The sequence below is a fragment of the Aotus nancymaae genome, unplaced genomic scaffold (assembly GCF_030222135.1).
Source record: "Aotus nancymaae isolate 86718 unplaced genomic scaffold, 86718_ANA_hifiasm-v0.15.2.pri h1tg000020l, whole genome shotgun sequence".
In the NCBI taxonomy this organism is placed as follows: domain Eukaryota; kingdom Metazoa; phylum Chordata; class Mammalia; order Primates; family Aotidae; genus Aotus; species Aotus nancymaae.
The window spans coordinates 42856980-42884902 of NW_026988432.1; the positions used below are offsets into that span (position 1 = coordinate 42856980).

At 33.0% G+C, this 27923-nt stretch overlaps 1 protein-coding gene across 9 annotated transcripts in view; it reads left to right on the plus strand.

The window, feature by feature from the left end:
• Window positions 1–27923, plus strand: part of NOL4 (nucleolar protein 4) — a 371463-nt gene that overhangs the window by 18127 nt on the left and 325413 nt on the right. The window contains exon 2 of one of the 9 annotated variants that reach the window (XM_064379300.1): window positions 16665–16722. The exons of the other annotated variants lie outside the window; for them this stretch is intronic. Coding sequence (XP_064235370.1) covers window positions 16665–16722 — 58 coding nt within the window. The remainder of the gene's footprint in view (window positions 1–16664; window positions 16723–27923) is intronic. 9 annotated transcript variants of the gene reach the window in all.

Below are 27923 nucleotides of genomic sequence, written 5' to 3' on the forward strand. Positions count from 1 at the left end.
TCTTCAAATGAATGAAAAGATAGACATTCTCAGCACAGAAACTATCAAAAGAATCAAATGTCAATATTTGAACTCAAAAATATGTGATCGAAATTCCCTAGGTGGGCTCAAGAGTAGAATGGAGATAGCAGATGAAAGAGTCCATGAATTTAAAGGTAGATCAATAGAAATTATCCTTGCGGAAAAACAGAGTAGAAAAAAATATTTTAAAAAACAGATTCAGGGATCTGTTGGACAGTAACAAAAGATCTAATAATTGTGCCAGTGGAATCATAGAAGAAGAAAAGAAAGGAATTGGTAGAGAAAAAAATGAGAAAAATAATGGCTGAATGTTCCCAAATTTGTTTACAGGACAATTCAAGATGCTTGGTGGAACCCAAACAAGATAAATTAAAAAAAAAAAAAATTCATAAACACATCATAATTGAAACTAATTAAAGAAAACCATCTTGAAAGGAGCCAGGGGAAAATTACACATTATTTGTAGGCAAACAGTAATTGAAATTACTGCAGACTTCTCATCAGAAACCATGAAGCCCACAGGACAAAAATCTTTAACATGCTGAAAGAAAATAATTGTATATCTAGCGAAAATTTTTTTGAAAAAGATAATATAAAGATTTTCTCAAGTGAAGAAAAAACACAAATTAATTTCCAGCAGACCTATTCTAAAATAAATGCTAAAAGAAGTTCTTCAGTATGAATAGAAATGATATTACAAAGATATCTGGACATAATTTACATTATACTTAAGTAATGTAAAAAGATCCAAAGAAATTATAAGTCAATTACTTTTATTCTATAAATTATTTAAGATATGTATGACTGCTGAAAAAAATATAGCATTGTATGATGGGGCTTTAAATCTATGTGTAGATGTGATATTGTGGTATGTATGGCTCTATGCAACATACAATAAGGATGTTACCTGACCAGAAAGGGTTTAAACTACAAATATGTAAGAGAAAGTTGTCTGGAGATTCCCCAAGTATTTAAAGATTAAATAACATTCATCCAAATAATCCATGGGTGAAATAGTAAATTCTAAGATAAATTAGATAGTATTTTGAAGTGAATAAAAATGATAATGTAGCATATCAAAATTTGTGGGATGCACCTCAGACAAGGCTTTGAGGAAAATTTATGGCAACAAATGCTAATATTAAAGAAAAATGTCTTAATAATCTAAGCTTTCACCTAAGAAATGAGAAAAAGAAGAGTAAACGGAACTCAGTGAAAGCAGAAACTTAATTTTAGTTAATTCTTGGTGAATTTATTTAGTTAATTCCTTGGTAACTTTGAGGTATCCCTTTGCCTGGGGTTTTAAGGTTCGAGGATGGTCCATATAGGGGCATATTCCCAGTGTGAGGAGGTGATAGGGTTTTGGATATCTGCTAATGGCCTTGGCAACTGGTTACATACATAGGGCTTTGGTTATCTGCTAATGGTCTTGGCAACTGGCAAATTCTCCCATACAATTTGCTTCTGTCATGTAGATTGGCAATGGGACTCACTTGCTTCTAAACACTGGAAATATGCAAGTTTAGGAGCCTCTTACATATTTTCATGTCTTCTTGGTACAACATCCCAAGAGTTCATGAATGAACTCATCCAATTTCCCAGAGCCTGTGAGACTGTCTTATACTAATCTGCACCAGCATTCAGTTATCTCTATTCTACTGCTCAGAAACCACTTTGGGTGCAGAAAACTGTAAAAGACATGCCACCCGCTGATACTTGGAATTTCATAATTTTCCAAAACTATTTGGGTTTAGGTTCCTAGAATTCTTACACATTGGGGAGGTGTAGAAAGCAGAGCTACTTCTCGGGAACTCATGAATATATAGGCTACATTTTCTTTTCATATCTCTATATCCACTGAGAGAATTGTTATATCAATGAAAGTGTGAAACTGTCTATTACTTCATCAACATTTCTTCAGGTCTATTGTTTATGGCATAAGTAATATATGATGAGTTTTCCAGACTTTAGGTTTCTGAAGCTTGAAAGCTTAGGGTTCTGTAAATCCAAGTAAACTTTTGAAATTTAAAATCCAGGACTTAAACGCTTTTCAAAAAATCAGTTTCCATAACAACCTTAATCCAGGGCAGTAAGGATGAAATGCCTTAACAGTCTGGTTTAAAGAAAGGACTAGGATACACATAGAAATGCAAATGACAGAAATCAGTTCACACTTCAACATTTTTCTCAATATATGTGAAATGGGGACAGTAAATGGTATCTACTTCACATGGTTATTGTGATGGTTAAATGAGTCAATATATGTGATGCAATGCATGTGCCACTTTCTGACAACTAAAAATTTAACTCTTATTCCCTTTTTTCCCCATTATTCTCACCTCTTTTTTTAACTCATTATTGTCATCTTTTTCTTATGTAATTGGTATAAACTTATGAGTTCTGAAGTACCATCTCTGACTAAAGATAATGGAAAGCTATCTTAGAGTTTATTTAATTATCTATGAAACAATTCAGAAAAATCATATGCTTGAAAGGAGGCTTGTGCTCATGGCACTGAATTAGAACCCAGCTGGCTAAAGGCAAAGTAGGGACTTAATTTTCTTCACACATTCTTTTTTCCTACCCACTATTCAGGATAAATTTTGACCAAAGCACATTTTAAAAAGTCTTTTCATGTAAATGGAATGCTTTGTTACCCTAGCATTAAAGTGCAGCTATTCAAAATTATAAAAATCCAAGGATCAGAGAACCTCAGAATATTGAAATAAAAAGGAATGACATAAGACAAATATGATAGTGTTACTGGAAAGATTGCTTTGGGGACTAGTGAAGTAAACAATACGTATTGCAGACTACAAGAACTAATCATCAGCTGAGATTATTTGTGATAAGGGGTTTAGAACTTACTGTCAAAGGGCACAGACTTTCCTACAATTGCAGAGACTATACCTAATAATCAGATAATGTGAGAAATATGTATGTTATAGCAGAATAATAGGGTGTTATATATATGTATTTTACATGCACATACTAAGGTTAGTGAGCACGAGTTTTGGAACAAATTCCATTTTTAATGAGTCAGCACTCTACAGAGTGGCTTCAGATGAGGTCAGGAAAGAATGAGAATAGGTATACACTGTCTACACTGCCTTATCAGCACTTGTCACATCCTATTATTTTTTTAAATAGAAATAAAGGTGTATATTTTTCTCTCATTCAAAATAAAGTCAAAAGTAGTTAGGGTAGAGATGATGTAGTGGAGTCCCTGGGTCATACAGGACCAACACTTCTATTTTTCTGCTTGCCATCTTTAATATATAGTTTTCATTCTCAAGGCCACTTGCTAAGCCTTCTCTAGTGCTGAAAAATTTGCTGCTTTCTAAGCAGAAAGGGGTGTGCCTGTATATGTGTGTCTGTGTGTGTGTCTGTGTGTGTGTGAGAGAGAGAGAGACAGAGAGATATCAGGGGGCTGTTCCAGCTCTCTAATCCCACTTTTTTGAACTGAATTTTTTATTGAAATCATTGTAGATTCACATGCAATTGTAAGAAATATTACACTTAGCCCACTTCTCACCAATGGTAACAGTTTTCAAAGCTGTAATATAATAGTATCACAGCGAAAATAATTATATTGATAAAATCTACCAATCTTTTAAAAAATTTCCCAGCTTTGCTTGTGTGTGTATGTGTTTGTGTTTGCATGTTAATTTCTATACAATTTCATTGTGTATGGGTTTGTGTTTCCATCACCACACTAAAGATATGGAACAGTTCTAATACCACAAGGAACCCTCAGTCTGACATTTTATAATCACATCCACCTCTTTCTTGTTCCTTCATCCTACTATGATCCCCATTCTTAACCACTGATCTGTACTACATTTCTAAAATCCCTGATTTCAAAATGAACTTATATAGCACGTAACTTTTGGGGATTGCTTTTTTTTGTTTCCACTGATTATAATTCCCTGGAGATTTATCCAAGTTATCATGTGTTTCAATAGTTTGTTTGTTTTATTGCTAAGCAGTATTTCATAGTATATATGTATCACTATTTCATCATTATTAATCTGTCAAAGGTTATCTGGTCTGATTTCAGCTTTGGGCTGTTACACATAAGGCCATTATAAATATTTGTGTACAGGCTTTTTTGTGAGCACATCTTTTCATTTCTCTTGATTAAATGTCCAAGAGTGCAATTGCTGTGGTGCAGGTTAATTGTATGTTTAGTTTGTTAAACTGTTTTCTAGCGTGTCTCTACCATTTTGCTTTCCTATTAGCTATATATGTGTGGTACAGTTTCTCTATCCCAGCCATTTTTTAAATGTAATGGTAATAAAAACTTATACCAATAACAACATCATGCAAGTCACACTTTCTCTTTATGAGCAATTATTCAGTGGACTTGAAGATAACTGTCACTAACACAAATATGACCATAGGGGTATCATTTTAATATTTTCTCAATTTTTATTTTGGAATATTTATGGATGTTTAATTAGTTTAGTCATCTCCAGCATCAATTCCTTTACCTTATAGGCTATATTTCACTTTCTTTGGAATGTTTCTTACTAGTGCTCTCCTTTTTAGTCAAAGTTAGAAAAATTGACAGGTATGAATCAGCCAGCCAGCCAGGTGGGTGTCTTCATAAAATGGAAGCTGTAGAAATAAATATTTTCAATGCTAATATTTTTAAGCAGTGAAAGAAAGGATTCAGTTTTTAACTCTAGGATTAAAGTGTTGAAGTGAAAAGGCTAGATTACAGTAAATCATGTAGACATGCAATTTATTACTTAACAATTTCAGTCTAATGGACTAATGGGGATATGCTAAAATTTGTCTTTCAAACATAAGTACTTTAAAAGCAGCAATACTTACCTTAGTCATCTTAGTATCTTTAGAACACTGTGTGGCATCTAACTCAGAGTAGGTGCTTAATAAACACTTAATAGAATAATTAAATTAGAGTAAAAGTGGGATTTGGACTGACTTTTTTTAGATCAATACAAATTGAAATAAACTTTGTTGGTACTAAACTCTAACTGGTTACCAGATTCAGGACAAATAAAATTTAATGAGATTGTTTTACTCTAACATTTTTAATGCTCCAAAAAAGTAAAATAATCAAATATATTTGCTGATAATAAAAAATATTTACACAAATCAAGGTAAGTAGAAAATGTCCCATATAGAGTAAACATAGATCTAGATGTATATGAAAGAAGAGATTATTTATTGAGTAGACCATTAGTAACAGAATACTGGTATTCTCGTAGCATTGAATATAAAATTTATTTTAATGAAACTTATGTATTTAAATTATAGGTTGAAATAGAAAATTTACAGACATTTAAAAAATATAATTCTGACCCTAATTTGAAAACTTTCAAGTGGCTATCATATGAAATCTGTGGAACTTAGGAATGTATTGAATGTGGCCTAATATTCATTCAGGTGGACCTAGAAGTAGAACTGTGAAAGAAATCATGAAAAAAAAATGTTAACAGGGAAAGGATGCAGAGGAAAAGTATCAAATAATTAGAAATTATTTGTAGTGTTTATATAACTATCTCTGTGTAATCTTTAGAGTGAGTGTGTTACTTTTCTGTCTCTTGGGGTATATAATTCCTAACATTAATTTCCATTGACAGTAAGAGTAGTGGTTAAGAACATCAACTCTAAAGGCATACAGCTGCCTGAATTTGATTTCCAGCTCTGTCATGCTTGGCTGTTAGATTTTTGGCAAGTTACTTAATGTCTCTGTGTCTCAGATTACTTATCTACGAACTTAAGATGGTACTTACTTCATGGGATTGTTATGAAGATTAAATAAGTTAATATTTTATACTTAGAAATGCCCAGCATATAGTAAATGCTATATAAGTAATTTCTAAGTAAGAATAAATGTGTTTTTGGAAATGATAATGTAAAAAACCAACAGAATATCATATTCCTCTTTCTCTTCCTCTGTCCCTCTCTCTCTCTTGCTCTCTCCCCCTTTCTCTCTTCTTTCTCCCTCTGTTTCTTCGTGGGTCTCTCTCACAGTCTTTATCTTATCATGTAAAACATCAACCCTATATACAGAACTATAGGAGTATATTATTATATTAAATCGTTCAATTTAAGACAGAAATGAGCCTCTTTTTTTTAAAGCAGAAACTTGTCCTCAGTTTGAAATTTCTTATCTACTATAAGGAACTGTCTTATTGGTTAGAAACATCCTGGGAAAAAAATTACATTTCTTATGGAACTCTTCTTGCCACATGGAACTCTTACATTGAATATTTTCACTGAATTAGACGGATAGTTCATTCCAACAATACATTTCTTATTTTTTTCCTCTGAATGGAACAACTTTCTTATGTTGGCAGCTGACTTTTGGTACCACAGTGACTTGTCCTGAGTGTATGCCCTGCATGGATTGAGAGATATTGTATGTAATATATTAATATATTACCCTCTCAGAGTGGTTCCTTGGGATTTTTTAATTGCATGGACTAGTAAAATTTTCAAAGTTAGTCAGGAGGTCAAAACAAATCTGCCAAATTTTTGTTTTGCCATTATGAGGGTATAAGAGCATTAAAGAATAAACTGTCACCAACAGTGTATCAAAGAATAATTTAACCTAACAACAACAGCTAGGAAAGATTGAGAGTCAAGATTTTTAAATTGAATAAGTTTAACTTAATATAAAATTCACTTTATTTTTAAAATTATTTCTTCTCAAATAGAACTACATTACAATCTGGTACCAGTACTGAGACAATTTCATCTCTTTATAAGATACATTTTGTTTGGTTTATCAGAATATATTGGTTATAGAAGAAAAGCCAATGAAGTGCCATCAGGTCAACAGGGCTCGTGGTCCAGTTTATAAACTGATGAGAACAATGGCTGAAAATGAAGTTTCTAATGAGCTCTTCCTATTAGTAGTAGCTTTTTCCTCCAATAAAAAGTAACATGTTTATTTCTCTGTCAACTCTTACTTTTCTTACTGCTGTGATAACACTCTGTAGATGGTGCCAGGGACTGAAAAACAATACAACAATTATTAAAATGAAAACTGAAGAAAAAGTAGACATTCTATAAAAGGAATTTTGTATATATCCCAGCAGCTTAAGATTCTGCTGCTCTTGTTGTTGGTATCCAGTTATAGGAATAGGGTTGACATCAGCTATTACTTACCCTGTGTATTTACAGCAAGCCTCTCTTTGCCTCTCTGAGCTGTAGAGTTTGATATAAAACAATATTTTTAAATGAACAATTAAATAATCGGTGCTTTCTGATTGTAGAAACCCCTCTTCCCACCTCCTAGAATTCAGTGATGTCACTGTTCTTTTTTTCTAACCTTATACCATAATAAAAAATGTTCCAGAATATTCAAATCTTTGGTTCTCCAACTCCAACAATGAGCTACGCCAGTGATTTTCTACACTAGTGTCATGATAGATTGATAGGTTTACAGAACATTGAAGTGTTCATCTTTTGGTGTTACATACACGTTTTACTTGGCTTTTACGGTTTGGGCTGGGATAGAGTGAAGTAAAAACTACATTTAATGCTATGGATTCAGAGATAAGTTGAGATTCTCTCCTTTAAGGAGCATTTTGATTGTTTATTTATTTGTGTGTATTTGTGTGTGGGGGGGGCACAGATAAACCTGCTTATGTTACCTTTTAAAGCATTTTTAGATCATTTTTGCTCCTCTTTTTATTTGAAGCACTGTTCCATTTTAGCCAGATTTCATTCACTTAAACTGCTAATTAGATTGAAGGCTAGCACTTTAATAGCTATCTACAGGCCAGCAGATATGGCCCTGGTACCACATAAGGTATGAAGTTTAAACTAAAGCCCTTCATAGAGCTGAAGCCATCTAAGGATTTCGCTCTCAGTAGAGGTTGAATTAAGATATGACAACAACAACAAAAAATTATCCATCTCTGGCTTTGCTCTGAAAAAGAAGGAACATTTCCTTTGAGAATTCATTACCACAGATCCCTCACTTATGTTGATTTGTTGTTTCAATATGTAATAGCAATGCAATCTTGTAAAGTCAAAGTTAAGAAATTAACGTTAGTGAATAAGGGGTGGTAGCACCTGAGGGTGACTGGCAGAAGCTTTTCCAATTTCTCTTTGGAATGATACATTCATCACAGGTCCGTAGGATTCCAATGGAAAAATCACAACTGAACTTGAACTTGCAATCCAAAATCATAAATTGTAAAACAGACACCCATAACTAAGAGTTAGTGGAAATTGCAAAGTAGAATTAGACTCCCAAGAATTTGAAAACGTAATAGAATTAGTCTCCCAAGTGTTAAAAAATTTAGAACTCTTGTGTAAAGAATATATGGTGAATATGTTTCGATGCTTTTCAAATACAGAATCAAAACATAAGAAATAAATGAGGCCGGGCATGGTGGCTCACACTAGTAATCCCAGCGGTTTGGGAGGCTGAGGCAGGCAGATCACCTAAGGTTGGCAGTTCAAGACTAGCCTGACCAACAGAGACAAACCCCATCTCTACTAAAAAAAATACGAAATTAGCCAGGCATGGTGACGCATACTTGTAATCCTAGCTACTTGGGAGGCTGAGGCAGGAGAATCACTTGAACCCGGGAGGTGGAGGTTGTGGTGAGCTGAGATCACGCCATTACACTCCAGCCTGGGCAACAAGAGAGAAACTCTGTGTCAAAAAAGAAAAGAAAGAAAGAAAGAAAGAAAAAGCAAAGATACTTCTAAAAATAAGGTCATCAAAGTCTCTATGCATTTCAGCTGCTATGATAAAGTTTCAAGAACTGGGTAGCTTAAAACAGAAATGCCTTGTCTCATGTTTCTGAAGGCTAAAGGCATTGGCAGGGTTGATTCTTTCTGAGATCTGTGAGGGTGAATCTGTCCCATGCTTCTCACCTGGCTTCTGGTGGTTTTCTGGTGATCTTGAGTGGTCCTTGGACATGACAGCCTAACTCCAGTCTCCACATAGCATTCTTCCATTATCAGTGGATAAGTTGAACAGCAGATTAGACACAATTTAATAGAGTCTTTGTGAACCGAAGTATAAATTTGGGAAAGTTTTCTTAGACTTAATAGGTGGATAGAGTGATAGAAAGTAGAAAATACATTAGAACACATAGAGAATAGAATGAGAAGTTTAAAAATACATTTAGAGTTCCATAGGTACAGCATAGATGAGAAGATGAATTTTAAAAATAGACATTTTCTTAGAATTCTCAAGAATATTTGAAAGAGTTGAATCCAAACATTCGGGAAATACAAGATACGTAAAAAACTACATCTAAACATGAACACTATAGGCAAAGAGAAAAATGTTTAAAGTAGACAAAGGAAATAAATACATTTAAGCGGGATTAAAAGTAAACAGATGACTTCCTTCCCAAGGCAAATTGTGGAAACCAAATGACTTTAAAAAAGTGAGAAGAAATAAAAATGTAGTAAGAGATTTTCATATGAAAATTGAGAGACTTTACCATTAATAGATCCCCACTAAAGAAATGTTAGAATATATATTTCAAGAAGAAGGAATACAGAGATCTTAAATGGAATGACCATGATGTCAGAAGAAGTAGTGAATATGGCAATTAGAAAACATGAGGGTATGCTAAATATTATTTTTAAATGGTAGTAATTGGTAATACTAGGAATTAAAGAAATAGTGGAAGCAAAGTTCTAGACAATAAAAACATTTTAAATGAAAGGTGACTGATGGGATTCAAAGCATTTAGGGCTGAGTTATTGTTTAGGTTTAGATTTTATTAAATATACATATTAAAACTAAAGTTAACCACTAAAAGAATAGACATAAAACATTCAGTTATTTTTAGAGAAATGAAAGATATAAAATTTTAGTATATTGCAAAAATAGTAAAGGGAAGAGAAAAGAAACATACAAAGGATGAAGAATCATATAAAATAAACTCATATAATTAAATCCAAATATAAAATTAATTAGAATAATATAAATATGCTAAGCATTTTTATTAAAAAGCAAAATTAGCATGTTAGGTTATAAAAATAAGTACTCATAAGGTTGTTACAGTGATACAACTTCTAAAGATACAGGTTAAGATGTAAAGACTGGAATGCATATTAACAGTACAGATGAATCTACATTTATGTCAGACAAAACAGAATTTTATTGTTAGTAGCAATGTTATTATGGAAAAGAAGAGTCGTTATATAAACATGACAAACTTCTAAGCTTGGATGCCCTCCAGTAATACGAATTTTGTCATATATAAAGCAAAATTTAACAGAATTACAATGAACAATTAGCAAATATACTGTAATAGTGGAAAGTTTGTCACATATTTTAATTCCATTTTTGTCTGGTTTGACTGCTCTTTACTAAAAAAAAAATACAATATTTAATCTAACAGCAAAGAAGCTTGGTCAAATGTACAGATATTTTACCTGTACCTAGCAATGACAGCATCCACATTGTTCCCAAGTATATGCAAAGAATATTTTTAAATTGCACATGCATTATGCTATAAAACAGGTATCAGTACATTTCTAAGATAGATTCATAAATTTAATTTGAATTCTTAATTCAAATTAAAAATTATAAGTGAATTGTATTTGCAAACATAATTAGAAGTTTGTTTTTTTTTTAGACAGAGTCTTGTTCTGTCACCAGGTGCCAGGCTGGAGTGCAGTGGCGCGATCTTGGTTCACTGCAACCTCCACCTCCCGGATTCAAGCAATTCTCCTGCCTCAGCCTCCCAAGTAGCTGGGACTACAGGCATGTGCCACCATGCCCAGCTAATTTTTGTATTTTTTTAGTAGAGTCAGGGGTTCACCATGTTAGCCAGGATGATCTCGATCTCTTGACCTCGTGATCTGCCCGCCTCGACCTCCTAAAGTTCTGGGATTACAGGCGTGAGCCACTGCACCCGGCCAGTAATTAGAAGTTTTAAAAACACACTACTAAAAGATAGAAAAGGATGATAGGCAAGAAACAATGATAAATAATAAAAATAGAAAATCAGAGACAGGTAATCATTCACATCTAGAGACATGGCTAACTCAGAGATTGTTGGTTTAAACCTAATTCTCATGAATTTGTATTTTTAAAATTATTATAATTTTAAATTGTTAATATGTTTAATGATCATAAACTCACACTTAGACAGAAAGAAAAAGAACTGACTAGGAGGACTTTAACAGCACAGCTTAAAACAAAGTTTTGGAATTATCTTAGAAAGCAAAAACAAAAGCACACTACTAAATAACTCATTTATCAAAGAAGAACAAAATGGATATTAGAAAATATTTTGAAGGAAATAACAAAAATATTTAAGTCAAAATGTCACTTTTAGTGTTTCTCTTTATAGACGGTGAGGAGGTTTGGAAATCAATGAGATATCCTGTATAATTTAAGATGTCAGAAAAGGAAAAAAAAAGACAATCCAAAATAAGTATATAATAAAAAAGTAGAAACTAATAAACCCTTTCAGGACTGTAGGTTTGCATACTTTCTAATGAGAAATCCACAATAATTCAAATTGTATTTATTTTGTATGCAATGTGTTATTTATTTTCTGGTTGCTTTGAAGATTGACTTTTTCTTTGATGTTCAGCAGTTGTACTGTGACATGACTAGGTTTCATTGTATTCTCCTTGTGATTTAGCATCTTGACTCTTGTAAATTTTGTATAAATTTATGTCTTTCACTAAATGTGAGTTTTTGCCCATAATTTATTCAATATTTTTCTACTTCCCTTCCTTCTGGACCTTTAACTACCCACATGTTAGAAATTTGGATATTGTTCCATAAATCTCTGAAGCTCTTTTCATTTTTATCAGCACATTTCCCCTCCTTTCACATCAGGTAATTGATAGATCTATTGATATATCTTTGTTCATGTCCTTAAATTCATGATACTTCCTCCCTAAAAAAGCCTTTTCATATGTTGTTCCCTCTGCCAGGAATCCAAGCCACCTTCCACCACCTTCACCACCGAGTTAACGCCTGCACACACTTCAGGTCTCTTCTCAAGTGATGCTTTTTACAGCATGTCTTCTTAGCATTTCTTAGTGTTTATATCCCTTTATGATTATACATGTGCTAGTGTGATTATTTGATTAAATCCTGTAATCCCCATGAGATAAACTCCACCAGAACAGGCAGAGTTTAAATTTTCTGCCACTATTCCTTAGCTTCTGGCACAAAGCAAGCATTTAATAAACATTGAGTGTAAAACATATGGCTTGGTTATTTCATGGTGTTATCAGCCTAATACCTGTGTTTACTATAGACAAGTGAAATACTCATTTGCCTTTCTTTTTGACCTCTCCTTGATAAACTATAAAATTAAGAAATTGGATTAGATTTTACCTATAGATCCATTCAACTCTGAAATGCCATTTAAAAAAATCAATTATAGGTTTAAAAGGATGATTTTATTAGAAAAAGGATAAAGATTGTAGCTTTCAGTTTTCTATTTTCTTAATTGTAAAATCATACTGAATGGAATAGAATATTGACTGTAACTAAAACCTGCTTAATTCCCATGTTATATATTGTAATTTCTATGAGTTAGTATCCTTTTGTAATTTTTCCCATGCACAAATAATTTTTTATAAATGAGAGTAAAGGATCTTCACAAATTCATCATTATACTTTCTACTCCTAAAAGAAAACAGAAGAACGCAAAACCTTAGCTATTCCCATTGTTTGACATCAAAGAGACTGAAAAAGCAACAGGAATGTATTTCAAAAAGTTCGAAAGTATCTGCTCATTATTTTACCAAGCCTTCTTAAAGACTGTTATCAGAAGTTTATAAGGAGTTATAAAATTGTTTGTATACCATATGTAATTAAACTACAGTCATTGAATTTATAGACAATACTTATTTGTTGAATATTATTTAGTTTCTTGTACCTTTAAGTGTGGATTAAGGAATTATAATTATAGAGAAAGACAAAAGTTAATGGAAAATAAGTTAAACTCTTGCAAGAGAAAAGTCCCTTTCTGCTGGTTTCTGTAAACGCCAAGTAATCTTTCCATTGCATGGAAGTTTGCTGCAAATACATATGTTTTGCAGTTAACAAAGTATGAATAAACCCTCAGAAATATTTGCTTGAGGGCTCCCAAAGCCCTGCTGTGAACATCTAATAAAAATTCATGTTCCACTGACAATAGCTCACTAATGTCAACTTAACTTAGAGGGCAGGCCATTTACTTTATTATTTACTGAATTATGTTGTGATCTAAACCACTTTGTGATTCTGACTCTACACAGTTGAAAAGACTGTGAATGTGTGTGGTGTTCAGTCTCAAGTGGCTCTGATCAACAATTTTCTAAGATGTCATATAATGTTGTCAGCAGTTACCTTCCTTAGTTTGATTAAAAGAAGATGATAGAATCTTTGTAAGCCAGTTGACTGTTCTTAGTATTTCTATGAGGGAAAGTATGTGCACACATTTAAGCAGACAGCTCCTCCTATTGAACTTGACACAATGGTACAAATGTTTATCTGTGTCCTAGAGAAATATGAGGGAAACAATGTTTCAGCATAGACATTTCTGAAGGGAATCTGATATTTTGCAATTAATACATTTGTTCAAACATAAGACACAGGGCAGGTATACATAATGATCCTTTTTTTTTTTTGGTCAGAAAATGAGATTTATTAGTTTCTTGGGTATTCATGAATACAGCTATTTCCTATGTGACCTTCTACAGTTATTTAAATTGTTAAAGTAAGAAAGTTAGATAAAGGTTACCCTGAAGAACAGAAAAATGAATTCTTTATCTAGTAGGAGAGATTTTTTTTGAAAAAAAGATTGTTCCACTTATACATTAATGCTAATGTCATGATATTTTACCTTATTGAAGCAATGCTAGTAAAGAATCCCAGGCAAGATGACATTTTTTTAAACTTTCAGATATCTTCATTATTGCAATGGAAAATAAAATGCATGCAACTAGTCATAAAATTGGCATAATTGGCCATAATAAAGTGGGCACAAGAAGCTTATTTGGCACACAGTGGTACAAAGCTTCTTTAAATTAAAATACCATTTTTTTTTAGAAAAGAAATATTTGCATTAGACTTAAAGGAAAACAGGGCAGTATTATTTGAAAATGTAACAATCTATCAAACACACATAAAATATAAACAAACAGTTTGGCCTCTTCATTAATTTGTACTAATAAAATCATCAATATTTGCAAATTTTGTTTTTCTTACCTACATCAATTTCTACATTGATAAATATTAATTTGGTTGAGACTCATCATTAGGTTATTTTTATTTTTATTTTTAATTATTATTATTATTTTTTGACACAGAGTTTTGCTCGTTAACCAGGCTGGAGTGCAATGGCGGGATCTCGGCTCACTGCAACCTCCGCCTCCTGGTTTCAGGCAATTCTCCTGCCTCAGCCTCCTGAGTAGCTGGGATCACAGGCACGCGCCACCATGCCCAGCTAATTTTTTTTTTGTATTTTTAGTAGAGACGGGGTTTCACCGTGTTGACTAGGATGGTCTCGATCTCTTGACCTCGTGATCCACCCGCCTCGGCCTCCCAAAGTGCTGGGATTACAGGCGTGAGCCACCGCGCCTGGCCCTAGGTTATTTTTATTAATTTTAATTTTGAGAAAGAATTGGAAACAGATGACACCAATTGTCAATAGTAATATCTATAAAATGAACATTTAAGAAAAATGTTTCAGTGGTGCCTTAACATTTCTTAAAACCCGTGTCAGTAATTTCTTATAGAGTATCTTTGAAAATTTTATTTGTAATTTATTTAACACAGAGCTGTAATTATAAGATTTTGGTAATTCATTTGAAAATCCTTTTTTATTGTAAACTTTTCATTAATTTGAATTAAGTGGGTTGGAGTAAGTAAAATATCTGTATGTTAAATCTTAGGTCTTCAAAAGATATTCACATTTAGGTAGGTAGTTTTTATATCAATTACATGCAAAAATTATTTATAATTTCATTATCCAAAAACTACTGAGGATGACAGAGCTAACATAGTAGCTCTTGAAAAATGTATAAGGTGAAACAAAATGTATAAATATCTTTTAATATTTGAATTTTGAACAAAGACACTTTGAAATGTTGATAATGGCTACATTTTTTCCCAGCTTACTTACAAGATAATTTGATAATTTCAACAAAAATTTGCTGCTTTTCTTCATCATTTTCTCCCTTCCCTCCCTTCCTTCCTTCCTTCCTCCCTCCTTCTGTCCTTCCTTCTCTCCCTCCTTCTCTCCTTCCCTCCCTACCTTCCTTCCTTCCTTTCTTCCTCCCTCTTTCCTTCCCTCCATTATCTTTCTTTCCTTCTTTTCTTAGTTTCTTTTAAAAAATATTATTTGTTTAACAATTGGCAAATAAAAATGATACATATTTATCTTGTCCAACATGTTTGGAAATATGTATAGATTATGGGATGGCTAAATAGAGCTAATTAATATATGCACTGCTTCGCATACTTTTTTTGTGATGATAATACTAAAAATGTACTATCTTAGCAATTTTCAAGAATATAATACATTTTATTAACTGTAGTCACCAAATTGTACATCGTACATTTTGAAATTATTCCTCCTAAGTGAAATTTTGTGTCTTTTGACCATCATTTCCCTAATCCCTGTCCCCCACCCTGGTCCCTGGTAACGACTATTTATTCTCTACTTCTGTTTATTCAACTTTTATGATGTTCACATATATGTGAGATCATGAAGAATTTATCTTTCTGTGCCTGACTTATTTTACCTATTATGTCCTTCAGCTTCCTCCATGTTGTTGCAAGTGACACAATTTCTTTCTTTTTAAATGTATTTGGTTGTGTATATATACCACATTTTCTTTATCCATTCATCTGTTGATGGACAATGGTTGATTCTATATATTGGCTATTGTGAATAAGATTGCAATGAACATGAGAGTATAGATATTTTTTCAACTTTATGATTTCATTTCCTTAGAATATATACCCAGTAGTGGGCTGGCTGGATCATATGGTAGTTCTATTTTTGATATTTTGAGGATCCTCCATATTTTTTATAATAGCTCTCTGAATTTACACTTTTTTTTTTTTTCTTTTTTTTGAGACGGAGTTTCACTCTTGTTACCCAGGCTGGAGTGCAATGGCGCGATCTCACCACCTGGGTTCAGGCAATTCTCCTGCCTCAGCCTCCTGAGTAGCTGGGATTACAGGCACGCACCACCATGCCCAGCTAATTTTTTGTATTTTTAGTAGAGACGGGGTTTCACCATGTTGACCAGGATGGTCTCGATCTCTTGACCTCGTGATCCACCCGCCTTGGCCTCCCAAAGTGCTGGGATTACAGGCGTGAGCCACCGCACCCAGCCCTGAATTTACACTCTTACCAACAGTGTGCAGAAGTTTTTTTCCTCCACATCTTCTGAAATACCTTTTATATTTAAAACATAATAGGCATAATAATAGATATGAGATGATATATCATTGTGGTTTAAAATTTCATTTGTCAGATGATTAGTGATATTAAGCATTATCCTAATATACCTATTGGCTGTTTGTATGCCTGCTTTGAGAAATATCTGTTCAAATCCTTTGCTAATTATTTTTCTGCTATTTAGTTGAGTTCCTTATGTATGTTTGATATTGACCTCTTTAATATATCTATGGTTTGCAAATATTTTCTCTCATTCCATAGATTCTTCCTTCACTCTGTCAGTTGTTTCCTTGGCTGTGCAGAAGCTTTTCAGTTAAAGGTAATTCCATCTATCTATTTCTGCTTTTGTTTCCTGTGTTTTGGGTATATATCAAAAAAGTCATTGTCCAGACTAATGTCATAAAACTTTTCCCTTATGTTTTTCTCTTGCAGTTTTACAGTTCTAGGTCTTATGTGTAAGACTTTAATAATTTTGTGTTAATTTTTGGATATGGTATGTGTCTTAGTCCATTTTGTGTTGCTATAACAGAATACCAAAGACTGGGTAATTTATGAAGAATAGAAATTTATTTCCTACAGTTTTGGAGGCTAGGAAATCTAAGGTAAAGGAGACTGCATTTGGCGAGGGCCTTCTTGCTGCATCATTTCATAGTGAAAGGTGGAAGAACAAGAGAGCAAGAAGAAGCAAATAAGCAAGAGGCAGCCTAACTTGCTTTTTATAACAATCCACTTTGTGATAAGTAACCCCCTCTCACGATAATGCCATTAATCCACTCATGAGGGCAGAGCCCTCTTAAAAGCCCCACCTCTCAGCACTCTTGCATTGGGGCTGAAGTTTATAACATATGAACTTTGGAAGACACATTTAAGCAATAGCAGTGTGAGTTACGGGCCTACTCTTATTCTTCTGCATGTGGATATCGAATTGTTACAACACCATTTATTGAAGAGAATGTCCTTCCCTCATTGTGTGTTCCTGGCACCTTTATTAAAAATCAGTTGGCTTTCAATGTGTGAATTTATTTTTGGGTTATCTATTCTACTCTATTGGTCTGTGTGTCTGTTTTTATTATCCCAGTACCATACTGTTTTGATTACTGCAGATTTATAGTGTATTTTGAAGTAAGGTAGTGTGAGGACTCTAGATGTGGTTTTGCTCAATATTGCTTTGACTATTTTGCATCTTTTGTGTTATCATACAAATTTTAGGATTTTTTTGCATTTATGTGAAAGTGTCATTGGAATTTTATTAGGGATTACTTTGAATATATATATTGCTTTGGGTACTATGGATATTTTAACAGTATCTTTTAAATTATGACCATGGGATTTCATTTATTTGTGTCATCAATGATTTCTTTCATCAATGATTTATACAACTAAAGAAGCAGTAAATTTAAAAAAACTACAAACTTTGACAGCTCTTTGTTTTTGCAGATACCAATAAAGGCTTCTTAATCCTTTTAAGTGAAAATCTTGCTAAAATTTCAGAGCTTTAATATACAATCCTGACATAATGGAGAGATGTACATTTGATATTTTAGCACATCATAACAAACAGTATCTCCTTTACATAAGCTAATAATTGCAGGAGGAACATGCACATGTGCATAATTAATAATTAGGTGTGTGTGTAGGAAGAGAATAGGTTGGTAGGTAGAGGACAATGTAGGGTAAATTAGACAAATACAGAGATGTGACAGACTTGTAGCTACTATCACCAAGCTGTATTCCTCTCTTGGCCTTTCTCTGCTGCCGTAGTCAGCTTCCCTTTGTAAAGTTTAAATGTGCTACACACTTGCTTTTCCAGCTTCCCGTGAAGCTAGAGAACTGGACTACAAAACCCATCTATAAAATGAGATCTCAGAGAAAGTCTTTTGTAAGGCTTTCAGGAAAGTTATTTCTCCATAAATAAAGAGATTTAAAGAATAAAATAGCCTTTGCTTGACCTGGCAGTGCATAAACATGAAACTGGAGACTTCTGAAGTCATCTTGCAAACAGCAGAGAGATAGAATTAATCATGACATGGATGACAAAGAATAAAATTGAGAATCATTTACATGGGTCATGATGATACCTTCTTGACTCAGAAACAAATGAAAAAGCACTGCCTCTGGACATTTTTGTATATGAAATATTAAATATATAATTATTTTAAAGCTGGGTATTATGTTAATTAAGTAAAATCATATTAGTTGACAAGTGATCAATTGTACTATATAGTACAATATCATTATATATGTATGTATTTTATTTAGTATAATGTAAATCAATTTCTGAAACATTTAGAAAAATAGAAATGAAGAGAGTGAGCCTTAATAGTATTTTCAACTGATAATACATTCTAGAATTATGAGGTTAGTAGGGATACAATCAAGTACTTGTGGAATTTTCTTGTTTTATCATATATGTCCATGACCCGAAATTTTGTAATCGTGTAGTTATATTTTTAAGAAAACATAGCAAAACATAGGTCTTTCTACTTTCTGTTCTGCAATTTCAACTTAAAATTTATTTGCTTATTCAATGATTTTTATGAAATATCTTCATATATTATTATTATTATTATTATTATTATTTTTGAGACAGAGTCTCACTTTGTCACCAGACTGGAGTGCAGTGGCGTGATCTCAGCTCACTGCCACTTGCACCTCCTGGGTTCAAGTGATTCTTTTGCCTCAGCCTCCCGAGTAGGTGGGACTACACGCACGTGCCACCAGGCCCAGCTAGTTTTTGTAGTTTTAGTAGAGACAGGGTTTCACCATGCTGGCCAGGATTGTCTCAATCTCTTGACCTTGTGATCCACCCTCCTCAGCCCCCAAAATGCTGGGATTACAGGCGTGAGCCACCACGCCTGGCCAATATCTTCATATTTTTAAGTAACATGGGATACTTATAATTATTTGCCCTGATGAGATTCTTTGGCTGTGTTAGAATATTTTTGTAATATGTGAAATAGTTTTGCATAGGTATGCCAGAAACCTATGTGTAAATACAATTGATATGTTTTGGAATATAAAATTATTTATATCATGCACTGATCTAAATAATATTATTGTACTTTTTTGGAGTGTGAAATATACAATTGCAATGAAATGCATAATTTTGAAATTATTGTTAAAATATAGTTTAAGTATATATATATACTTAAACATTAATTAGATTCTAAACAATCAAAACCTAACATTACATTTGTTATTTTTATGTATTAAAAATGTATTTGGACTCTTCCCTTGACCTGTTCTACTTAGTTTATAAATATAAATTACAAGGATAAAAAAGAGACTATAAACAGATAAATGCTACTAATAATTCAAAGCACATATTTTATTTTTGGTTACTGGGATTCTACCTTCATATATAAAGGACATCACATTTATTCATATACATTTTGAATATATAAACATAATAAAATGTTACTGAATGTATAGTTACTATTTGACAGTTATTTGTAGAATAGTATTTGGGAGATATATACAATCATATACATCATTTGTCCAGTTTCATTACATTTTAAAAGACCATTTTAATTTATATTCCAAGCTTTTATTTGCAAGCGATCTGTTACAGATGGCCTCTAGCCATACTTATCAAGATATAAGCATTCTCAGCTCTTGTAATTATGGTAAATGAATATCAATCAATCTGTTTTGCCACTTTATATAGACCATAATTCCAGATGGAAGCTTGCTGTTTATAAACCTGAATTCCTGCCAAAACAGAGATGTTGCAATTCATTTGGATACTATCTATGTGCAATAGATCTAATATGAATATATGTATGTGTATGTATATGTAGATATAAAATAAGTAATATATATAAGTAATGTATATATAAGTTATATATAACAAGTTATATGTATGTGTGTGTATATATATAGGTGTATATATACACACACACACATACATACATATATATAATTTTCTCTACTACTGGTATTGTAACTTTAAAAAAGAAAAATTGTCCAGTATGAAGTTTAGATGGAAACCTCATGATGTTATAGCAGCCTGCAAAAGAGATGTTTAAAAGTGAATTTCCAAGTCTGTAGGGCACTGCCAATGTGACTCTTTTGGATTCAAATAAGTCACAGCCTTATGGGAATTTAAAAAATATGTATTTATTTTGCAAATGAGGAATCAAAATACATATTTTGAACTCAGTTTAAAATGGTTTAGTAGTATTTTTTCAGATTGAATTATTGCTAAACTAGAATACATTAATTTAAAATATACTGCATGGAATATAGCCTTAAAACTTATTATTACATATAAAGGAATAAGCTTATATGTATAACTTGGTAAAAATTAACTTTTTCATTCATAGAGATTGTTTGATTTTGCTCACTAACACATTTCTTGATCTAGAAAAGTGCCTCTTATATGGTAAACATCCAATCAATTTTTTCCAGTAAATTAACTTCAAAAGGCAAACTGCTTGCTATGTTTTGAGTGTATTATACATTAGAATCATGTGTTGAATATTTGGTCCCCAACGTGGGAGTCGTCAGAGGTGGGGCCTTTAAGATCAATTGGGTGATTGATGAATTCTTAGGGAGTGAGAGAGTATCACTCTTGCTGGATTGGAAGAGTTACTATGAGAACAGGTGGTTATTAATATAAACTGAGACTGCTCCTCATGTTTTGCCTCTTTTGCATACACTCACTTGCCCTTCCACTTTTGTGCCACATTGTGATGCAGCACAAGGCCCTCATCCAACACTGGCCAGATGCAGCCACCTGATCTTGGACTTTCCAGCCTCCAGAATCATGAGCCCAAATAAAACTCTTTGCTTTATAAGTTATCCAGTCTCAGGTATTCTCTTACAGAAACAGAGAACAGACTAAGACATTGCCATTATTCAAGGTTCTTGGAAGTCCTTGATAGGAGTTAATATATTGGAAATATAGCTCATTTTACCTTTATTCTCCCTGCATCTATTTCTTTAAAAGTACCAATATTATTATGATACATTGAGGTCCTATACCTTGGGTTCATATGTCAATTTTGTATAGGTAAGAATATTCATTTGGATCTAAATACAGACAGTCCTCAACTTAGGATGGTTTGACTACGGTTTTTGAACTGTATGATGTTGAGAAAATGATACATGTTCAGTAGAAACTGTACTTAAAATTTTGAATTGATTTTTTCCTGGGTTAGTGATATGTGATATAATATTCTCTTGGGGTGGTGGACAGTGACAGAGAGCCATTCTGATTTTCACTCTTGGTACAGTATTCAATAAATTACTTTAGGTATTCACATTTTATTATAAAATGGGATTGGTTTTGCCCAACTGTAGGCTAATATAAGTGTTCTGAGCAGATTCAAGGAAGGCTAGGCTAAGCTATGATGTTCAGTAGGTTAGGTGTACTATATTAAATGCATTGTCTGCTACAATATTTTCAACTTACAATGGGTTTATTGGGACATAGCCCCATTATAAGTTTAGGAATATCTGTAATATATACATTTATGAAAATGTAAAATTACTAAAAATTTCAGCAATAGCTAACTTTGGCATTTTATCCTAGACAACTTTGAGACTGAATTTTCCCTTCTAATGAATTGAGGCATATCTTCTTCAACTCTTTCATTTATTTTTGCTCCAGTCCTAGCATATATTTAAGAATTATTTGAGCAGCAAGTATATATGAGGCATTATACTGTATTCAGTTAATGACAAAGAGATGAATGACTTTTGATACTCTTAAAATGTCTATAATTAACATGCAGATATAATGTCTACAAAAAAGAAACTACAGTACTTGACATCATGTGCAATTAGGACATTGCATGCCAATTAAAGCACAGTGAGATACCACTACCTACCTATTAGAATGGTGAAAATCCAAAGCAGTGACAGTACCAAATGCTGGTACTCTCATTAGGGCAATAGAAACTCTCATCCATAGTGGTGTAAATGCAAAATAGCACAGCCACTTTGAAAGACAGTTTCACGATTTTCTAAATAATAATAAACATATTCTTAACACACAATCCTGCAGACTCCTTGGTATGTACACAAATGAATTGAAGACATAGGTCCACAAAAAACCTGCAAAAGTTTTAAAAATAATTTTTGAAACTTAGAAGTAACAAAGAAGTTCTTCAGTAGGTGATTGGCTAAATAAACTGGTATAGCCAGACAATGGAATATTTTAGCATTATAAAGAAACGGACTATCAAACCATGAAAAGATACAGTGGCGGGTGGGGAGTTGGGGAGAGGTAGCATGGGGAGAAATGCCAGATATAGGTGAAGGGGAGGAAGGCAGCAAATCACACTGCCACGTATGCACCTATGCAACAATCTTACATGTTCTTCACATGTACCCCAAAACCTAAAATGCAATAAAAAAAAAGATATAGAGGAACCTTAAATGCATAATACTTAGTGAAAAAATCCAATCTGAAAAGGTTACATATGTATGATTCCAGTTATGTGACACTTGGAAAAGGCAAAATATAGAAATAGAAAAAGGATCAGTGGTTGTTACCAGGTTAAGCAGGAGGGAGGGATGAATAGGCAGAGCAGAGGGGAATTTTAGGGCAATAAAACTATTCTATATTACATAACGTTGGTGGATACATGTCACTTGTCACAGCCTATAAAATTGAGAACACCAAGAGTAAACCTGAATGTAAACTATAAGTCCACTCTGGGTGGTAATGATTGTCAAGATAGATTCATCTATTGTGACAAAGGTACCACTCTGGTGCAGGATGTTAATAGTAGGGGAGACTATGCATATGTTGACACAGCATGTATGGGAAATCTCTTTACCTTCTGTCCAGTTTTGCTGTGAACCTTCTATCCAGTTTTGCTGTGAACTTACAACTTCTCTAAAAATAAAACATTATCTTTTTTAAAAGCTAAAAAATGAAGAAAAGTTTGCAGAGTGCCAATAAAAATAAAATTTATGCATTTGGGAAGTTATAAAAGGCAGTTTATTGGTTCTGGTTAATGAAAATTGTCTGAAAGATGTAACCATGATATAAGGCTAATATTTTATTAGGGGTAAGAGTTGAATATTGCATGTGAGAGAAATGGCAGTGGCAAAACTTTTGGCACGTGTAGTACTCTCAAAATGCTTTTCTGTGGAGTGGCACATGGTTTCATTGGGCTGAAAAGCAGAGAGTACTTAGTGGGGTATTGTAAGCTAAGATTTAGAAAGTAGACTTGTGTAATTTTGCAGCTAGAATGTTTGATGTGTTCACTCCTCATTTTACAAATATAAGGAAGGAAGCTTATAGGTAGGATAACACAATTAGTTATGAGTATTTGTTACCTAATACCTAGTTCTAAATTTTATTACTTTATGCTTTAGTAATTACACAAGGTCCTAGAACTTTAAAATAGAGAAGTTTAAACTTTATTCAATTGGCCATCAGTTTTTGTTTCTGTTGTTTTGTTTTCTTATATTGGACAGTAGCAAAATATAACATGATTTTCAAATCAATATGGTAGAAGTGAGCAGAATGGATTATGGAGAAAGCTCAGATACCCAAACATGGAGAACATTCATATTTTGATAGTGTAGACCTGAGCTAAATAACATGTTTTATAATAAAATAGATCATTTTTGTCAGCAAACACCAAGATTCCAAAAGCAAAGTGATGTATTTCAGAACTAAAGATATCATTACCACAGAAAGCTTGATGACTTCTCCTGAAGTTATAAAGCCTAGTTTTAAATGTAATAACTAAAATGAAGTAAGCAAAAAAATCAAAGGACTGTTAGCTGTCATATCATGCATACAGTATGAAGAAAAATTGCTATTGCATATATGTTCTAGATATTATGGATCTTTTGAGGTAGAGTAAAAGGACCTCATGACAATTGCCCTTATTTTCTTGTTGAAGTAGGAGATAAGTCATGATTTGGGTAGATTGATAATGTTCTTAGGAAGTGAAATTGTATTCAAGTCTTGTTCTTGAAATGAGAGGTGCAAAGCTCATGCACTCTATAAAGTGAAAGAAAGTGCAAAATAACTTGGGGCCTAAATGGAACTTTATGGGAAACAAGAGATTTTCATGGAAAACAATTGAAAAGAGTAGAGTTGGGTCTGACAAGAGCTGAAAAGCTTGTCTTTCTTCCCTTTGTGAAATTGTATGATAGCTTGGAAATTCTTCCCTCTGCATAATGGTTCAATTTTTCCCTCTGAATTTTACCTTGAAAAAAATAAGCCTGTTTGCAAATTATTTGCCCATATAAAATATTCAGGTTCTCTGAGCTCCGAGTTGCCTGCAGCACACCTCATGATGTGTGCACATGTCATCTGGCCTTCGTCCTATTGCTTTGTGAGAAGTGTGGTGTGGAGAACTATGAAAATCCCAATACTTTGGCTATTGCTATTCCTAGAAGTAATCCATGGTCCTTTATTTCTTATTAGAAGTCTTGTGTCTTCTGCCAGTGTCTGTGAAACTGTGGCAGGCTAAATTATTAGTTTGTAAGCAGGGTGCATCTTGGCTCCTTCACAATTCTTGACAGTTTTTAGATTAGAACATCAACATTGCTTTAGTGGTTGACCATGGGAATCTAGCATAAGGAGGCAAGTTGAGCTAAAAAGAATACTGATAAATGGAACCATAGGAGAGGAGGAAGTAACTTAAAGTCTTAACTAGGGACAAGATAAAGAGTGAATTTAGTGAGAGAGAGGATGAGATGACAGGTAAGAAAATTTTTAGTCCCTAATCTGAGGTCCTATTTAGCCTCCACAGGTTTCTGCTTACTGCCTCTGAATTCCAACTTCTGGTTACTTAAATTTCAGCTTCACCCAGTTTTTACTTGTATATCTTCTTCATTACTTTCTTTATACAAACACCTGTTTTTCAGTGGTTTATTTTCATAAATTGTTTTAGAGTAGACAGTTTGATTGCTCCCACATGTCAGCTGGAAGTGCTCTTCTCATTACATCTAAATGAGATTGGTTCAGCCTCCATTCCGAAATTTGAAAAGTCAAATGCTATCCCTCAATATTTTGTGAATTCCTAAGAAGCTTTTATTTCCATATGACCTTTGGATCTGAACTCCCACCTTCTAAGAATTCTTGCTGTTCACTCTGTCCCTTGTGGATTTTCCTTTGTCATCAAACTAGTATCAACACAGAACTCAGTCCCTTCCTTGAATCTTTTTCTGTCATCATCATTCCCACTTCCCAACTTTATGTTCTTTTTCTTTGTTGTAGGTCTTCCTAATGTTGTGGAAGAATGTCAAAGTAATGGCAACAACTTATAAGTATTAGTTATCCCTTTAAATGCTCTTTGACTCTTTTTCATATTGCTTTTTTATCTTCCATTTTATTACTACCTTTGAAATTTACTCATCCTTCTTAAAAACATAATTGTCTTATGCAATTATATATAAGCTATTATGTGACATGACATTGTATGCAGTTATTATGATAGTAATAACAATGATATGAATAATTTTCTTATTTAGGTAAATCCAGTACATACTCAGAATTAGCATTAAGCCTATCTTTGCAGTTCCAATTTGACTGAAGCTTTGAAATTACTTTGCAGGGCCATTATGTTCAATGCTTAGATAAAAATAATTTTTGTAAGCTCTGAGTGTGTATGTGCAAGTGTATGTGTCAATATATGCTTTGGGATGGGATTCATTTGCATAATTTTATTTTATTCATTTCAAATTCTATCAGTTGCATTTTTGTTTTTATCTCTAAGACATTTTTTATTCATTTTTATTTATATTTTTATATACATATTTATTTACATACAGTAAAATTCTCTTTGTTATATACAGTTCTATGGGTTTTGACAAATACCTAGAGAGTTATATATCTACCACTGCAACATAACATTGAACAGTTCCATTGTCTCTGAAATTCCCTCCTTCTTCCTTTTTGTAGGCAGCTCCTCCAACCACTGGTGGGTTTTCTTGTCTCTCTTTTGCCTTTTCTAGAAGGTTACGTGAGTGGAATTGTGCAACATACAGACTTTTGAGTCTGGCTTCTTTCAATTAGCCAAAGGCAGTGGAGATGGTATGTGAATCAATAGTTTGTTCATTTTAATTGCTAAATTAAATAATAAATTAATTTTAATTATTTAATTGCTAAATTAAATAATAAATACTATTTCTTTGTATAGATATATCACAATTTACTCATTTACTTGTTTAAGGACATCTGAATGATTTCCATTTTTGGCAATTATGAATAGAGCTGCTACAAACATTTGCATACAAGTTTGTATGTGAATGTAAGTTTTCATTTTCTTGTTTAACTTTATAACAACTAGCCAAACTATTTTCAAAAGTGATGGTACCCAGTTTACATTTCCACTAGCAATGTATAATGTGTCATTTGCTCTACTCTTCACTGGCATTTGGCATTGTCAGGCTTTTTAATCCTCCATTATAATAGTTGTGTAGTGATATCTTGAAGTTTTAATTTGCATTTTCTCATGAATGGAGCTATTGAACATCTTTTCCTGTGCTTATTTGCATCCACATATTTTATTTGGTGAAGTGTTTGTTCAGATCTTTGCCCACTTATTAAATTGGGTTGCTTGTTTATTATTGAATTTTGAGAATTCTTTGTATGTCTAAATATAGGTCCTTTGTCAGGAATGTGATTTGCAATTATTTCCTCCTACTCTGTGACTTATTTTTACATTTTTAAAGTGGTGTGTTTCACAGAGCAGAAGTTTTCTCTTTGTTAATATTCAATTTATCAGCTTTTCTTTCACAAATCATATTTTTATGTCATACTAAAGGATGCTTTGCTTAAACCATCTTAAACAGATATTCTATGTTTAATACTAAAATATTTTGTAGTTTGATGTTTTACATTTAGTTTATAATTCATTTCTGAGTCATCAAAGTGTGAAGAATGGGTCAAATTTCATGTACTTTTTGGTAAATGAATGTCTAGTAATTTCTATTAGTCATTTTAGTTTTATCCATTTTTAATTTATTTTATCCACTAAATTAATTTAACTAATTTTGGATTATAAAGTTAATGCAATTATTTTTTAAAAAGTGAAAGAGGGGCCTGATACAGTGCCTCATGCCTGTAATCCCAGCACTTTGGGAGGTCAAGGTGGGTGGATCACCTGAGGTCAGGAGTTGGAGACCAGCCTGGCCAACATAGTAAAACCCCATTTCTATTAAAAATACAAAAATTAGCTGGGCATGGTGGCATGTGCCTGTAGTCCCAGCTACTTGGGAGGCTGAGGCAGGAGAATCACTTAAACCCAGGAATTAGAGATGTGGTGAGCCATGATAGCGCCACTGCACTTCAGCCTGGGTGGCAGAGATGCTGACAAAAAAAAAAAAAAAAAAAAAAAAGAATGAAAAAGGAAGTTTAATTAAAAAAAAATCCTTATTCTCACTACCCAAATTTACTCACTATAAACATCTTGAGGCATATGTTTTCAGGCTTTATTCCTCCTACACTCAGTTTATAATAAATTAGTGAAGATACAAAACTATTCACAAATGTATCAATATACTGATTTTTATTAATGTAATTTACATAGCATAAATTCATTG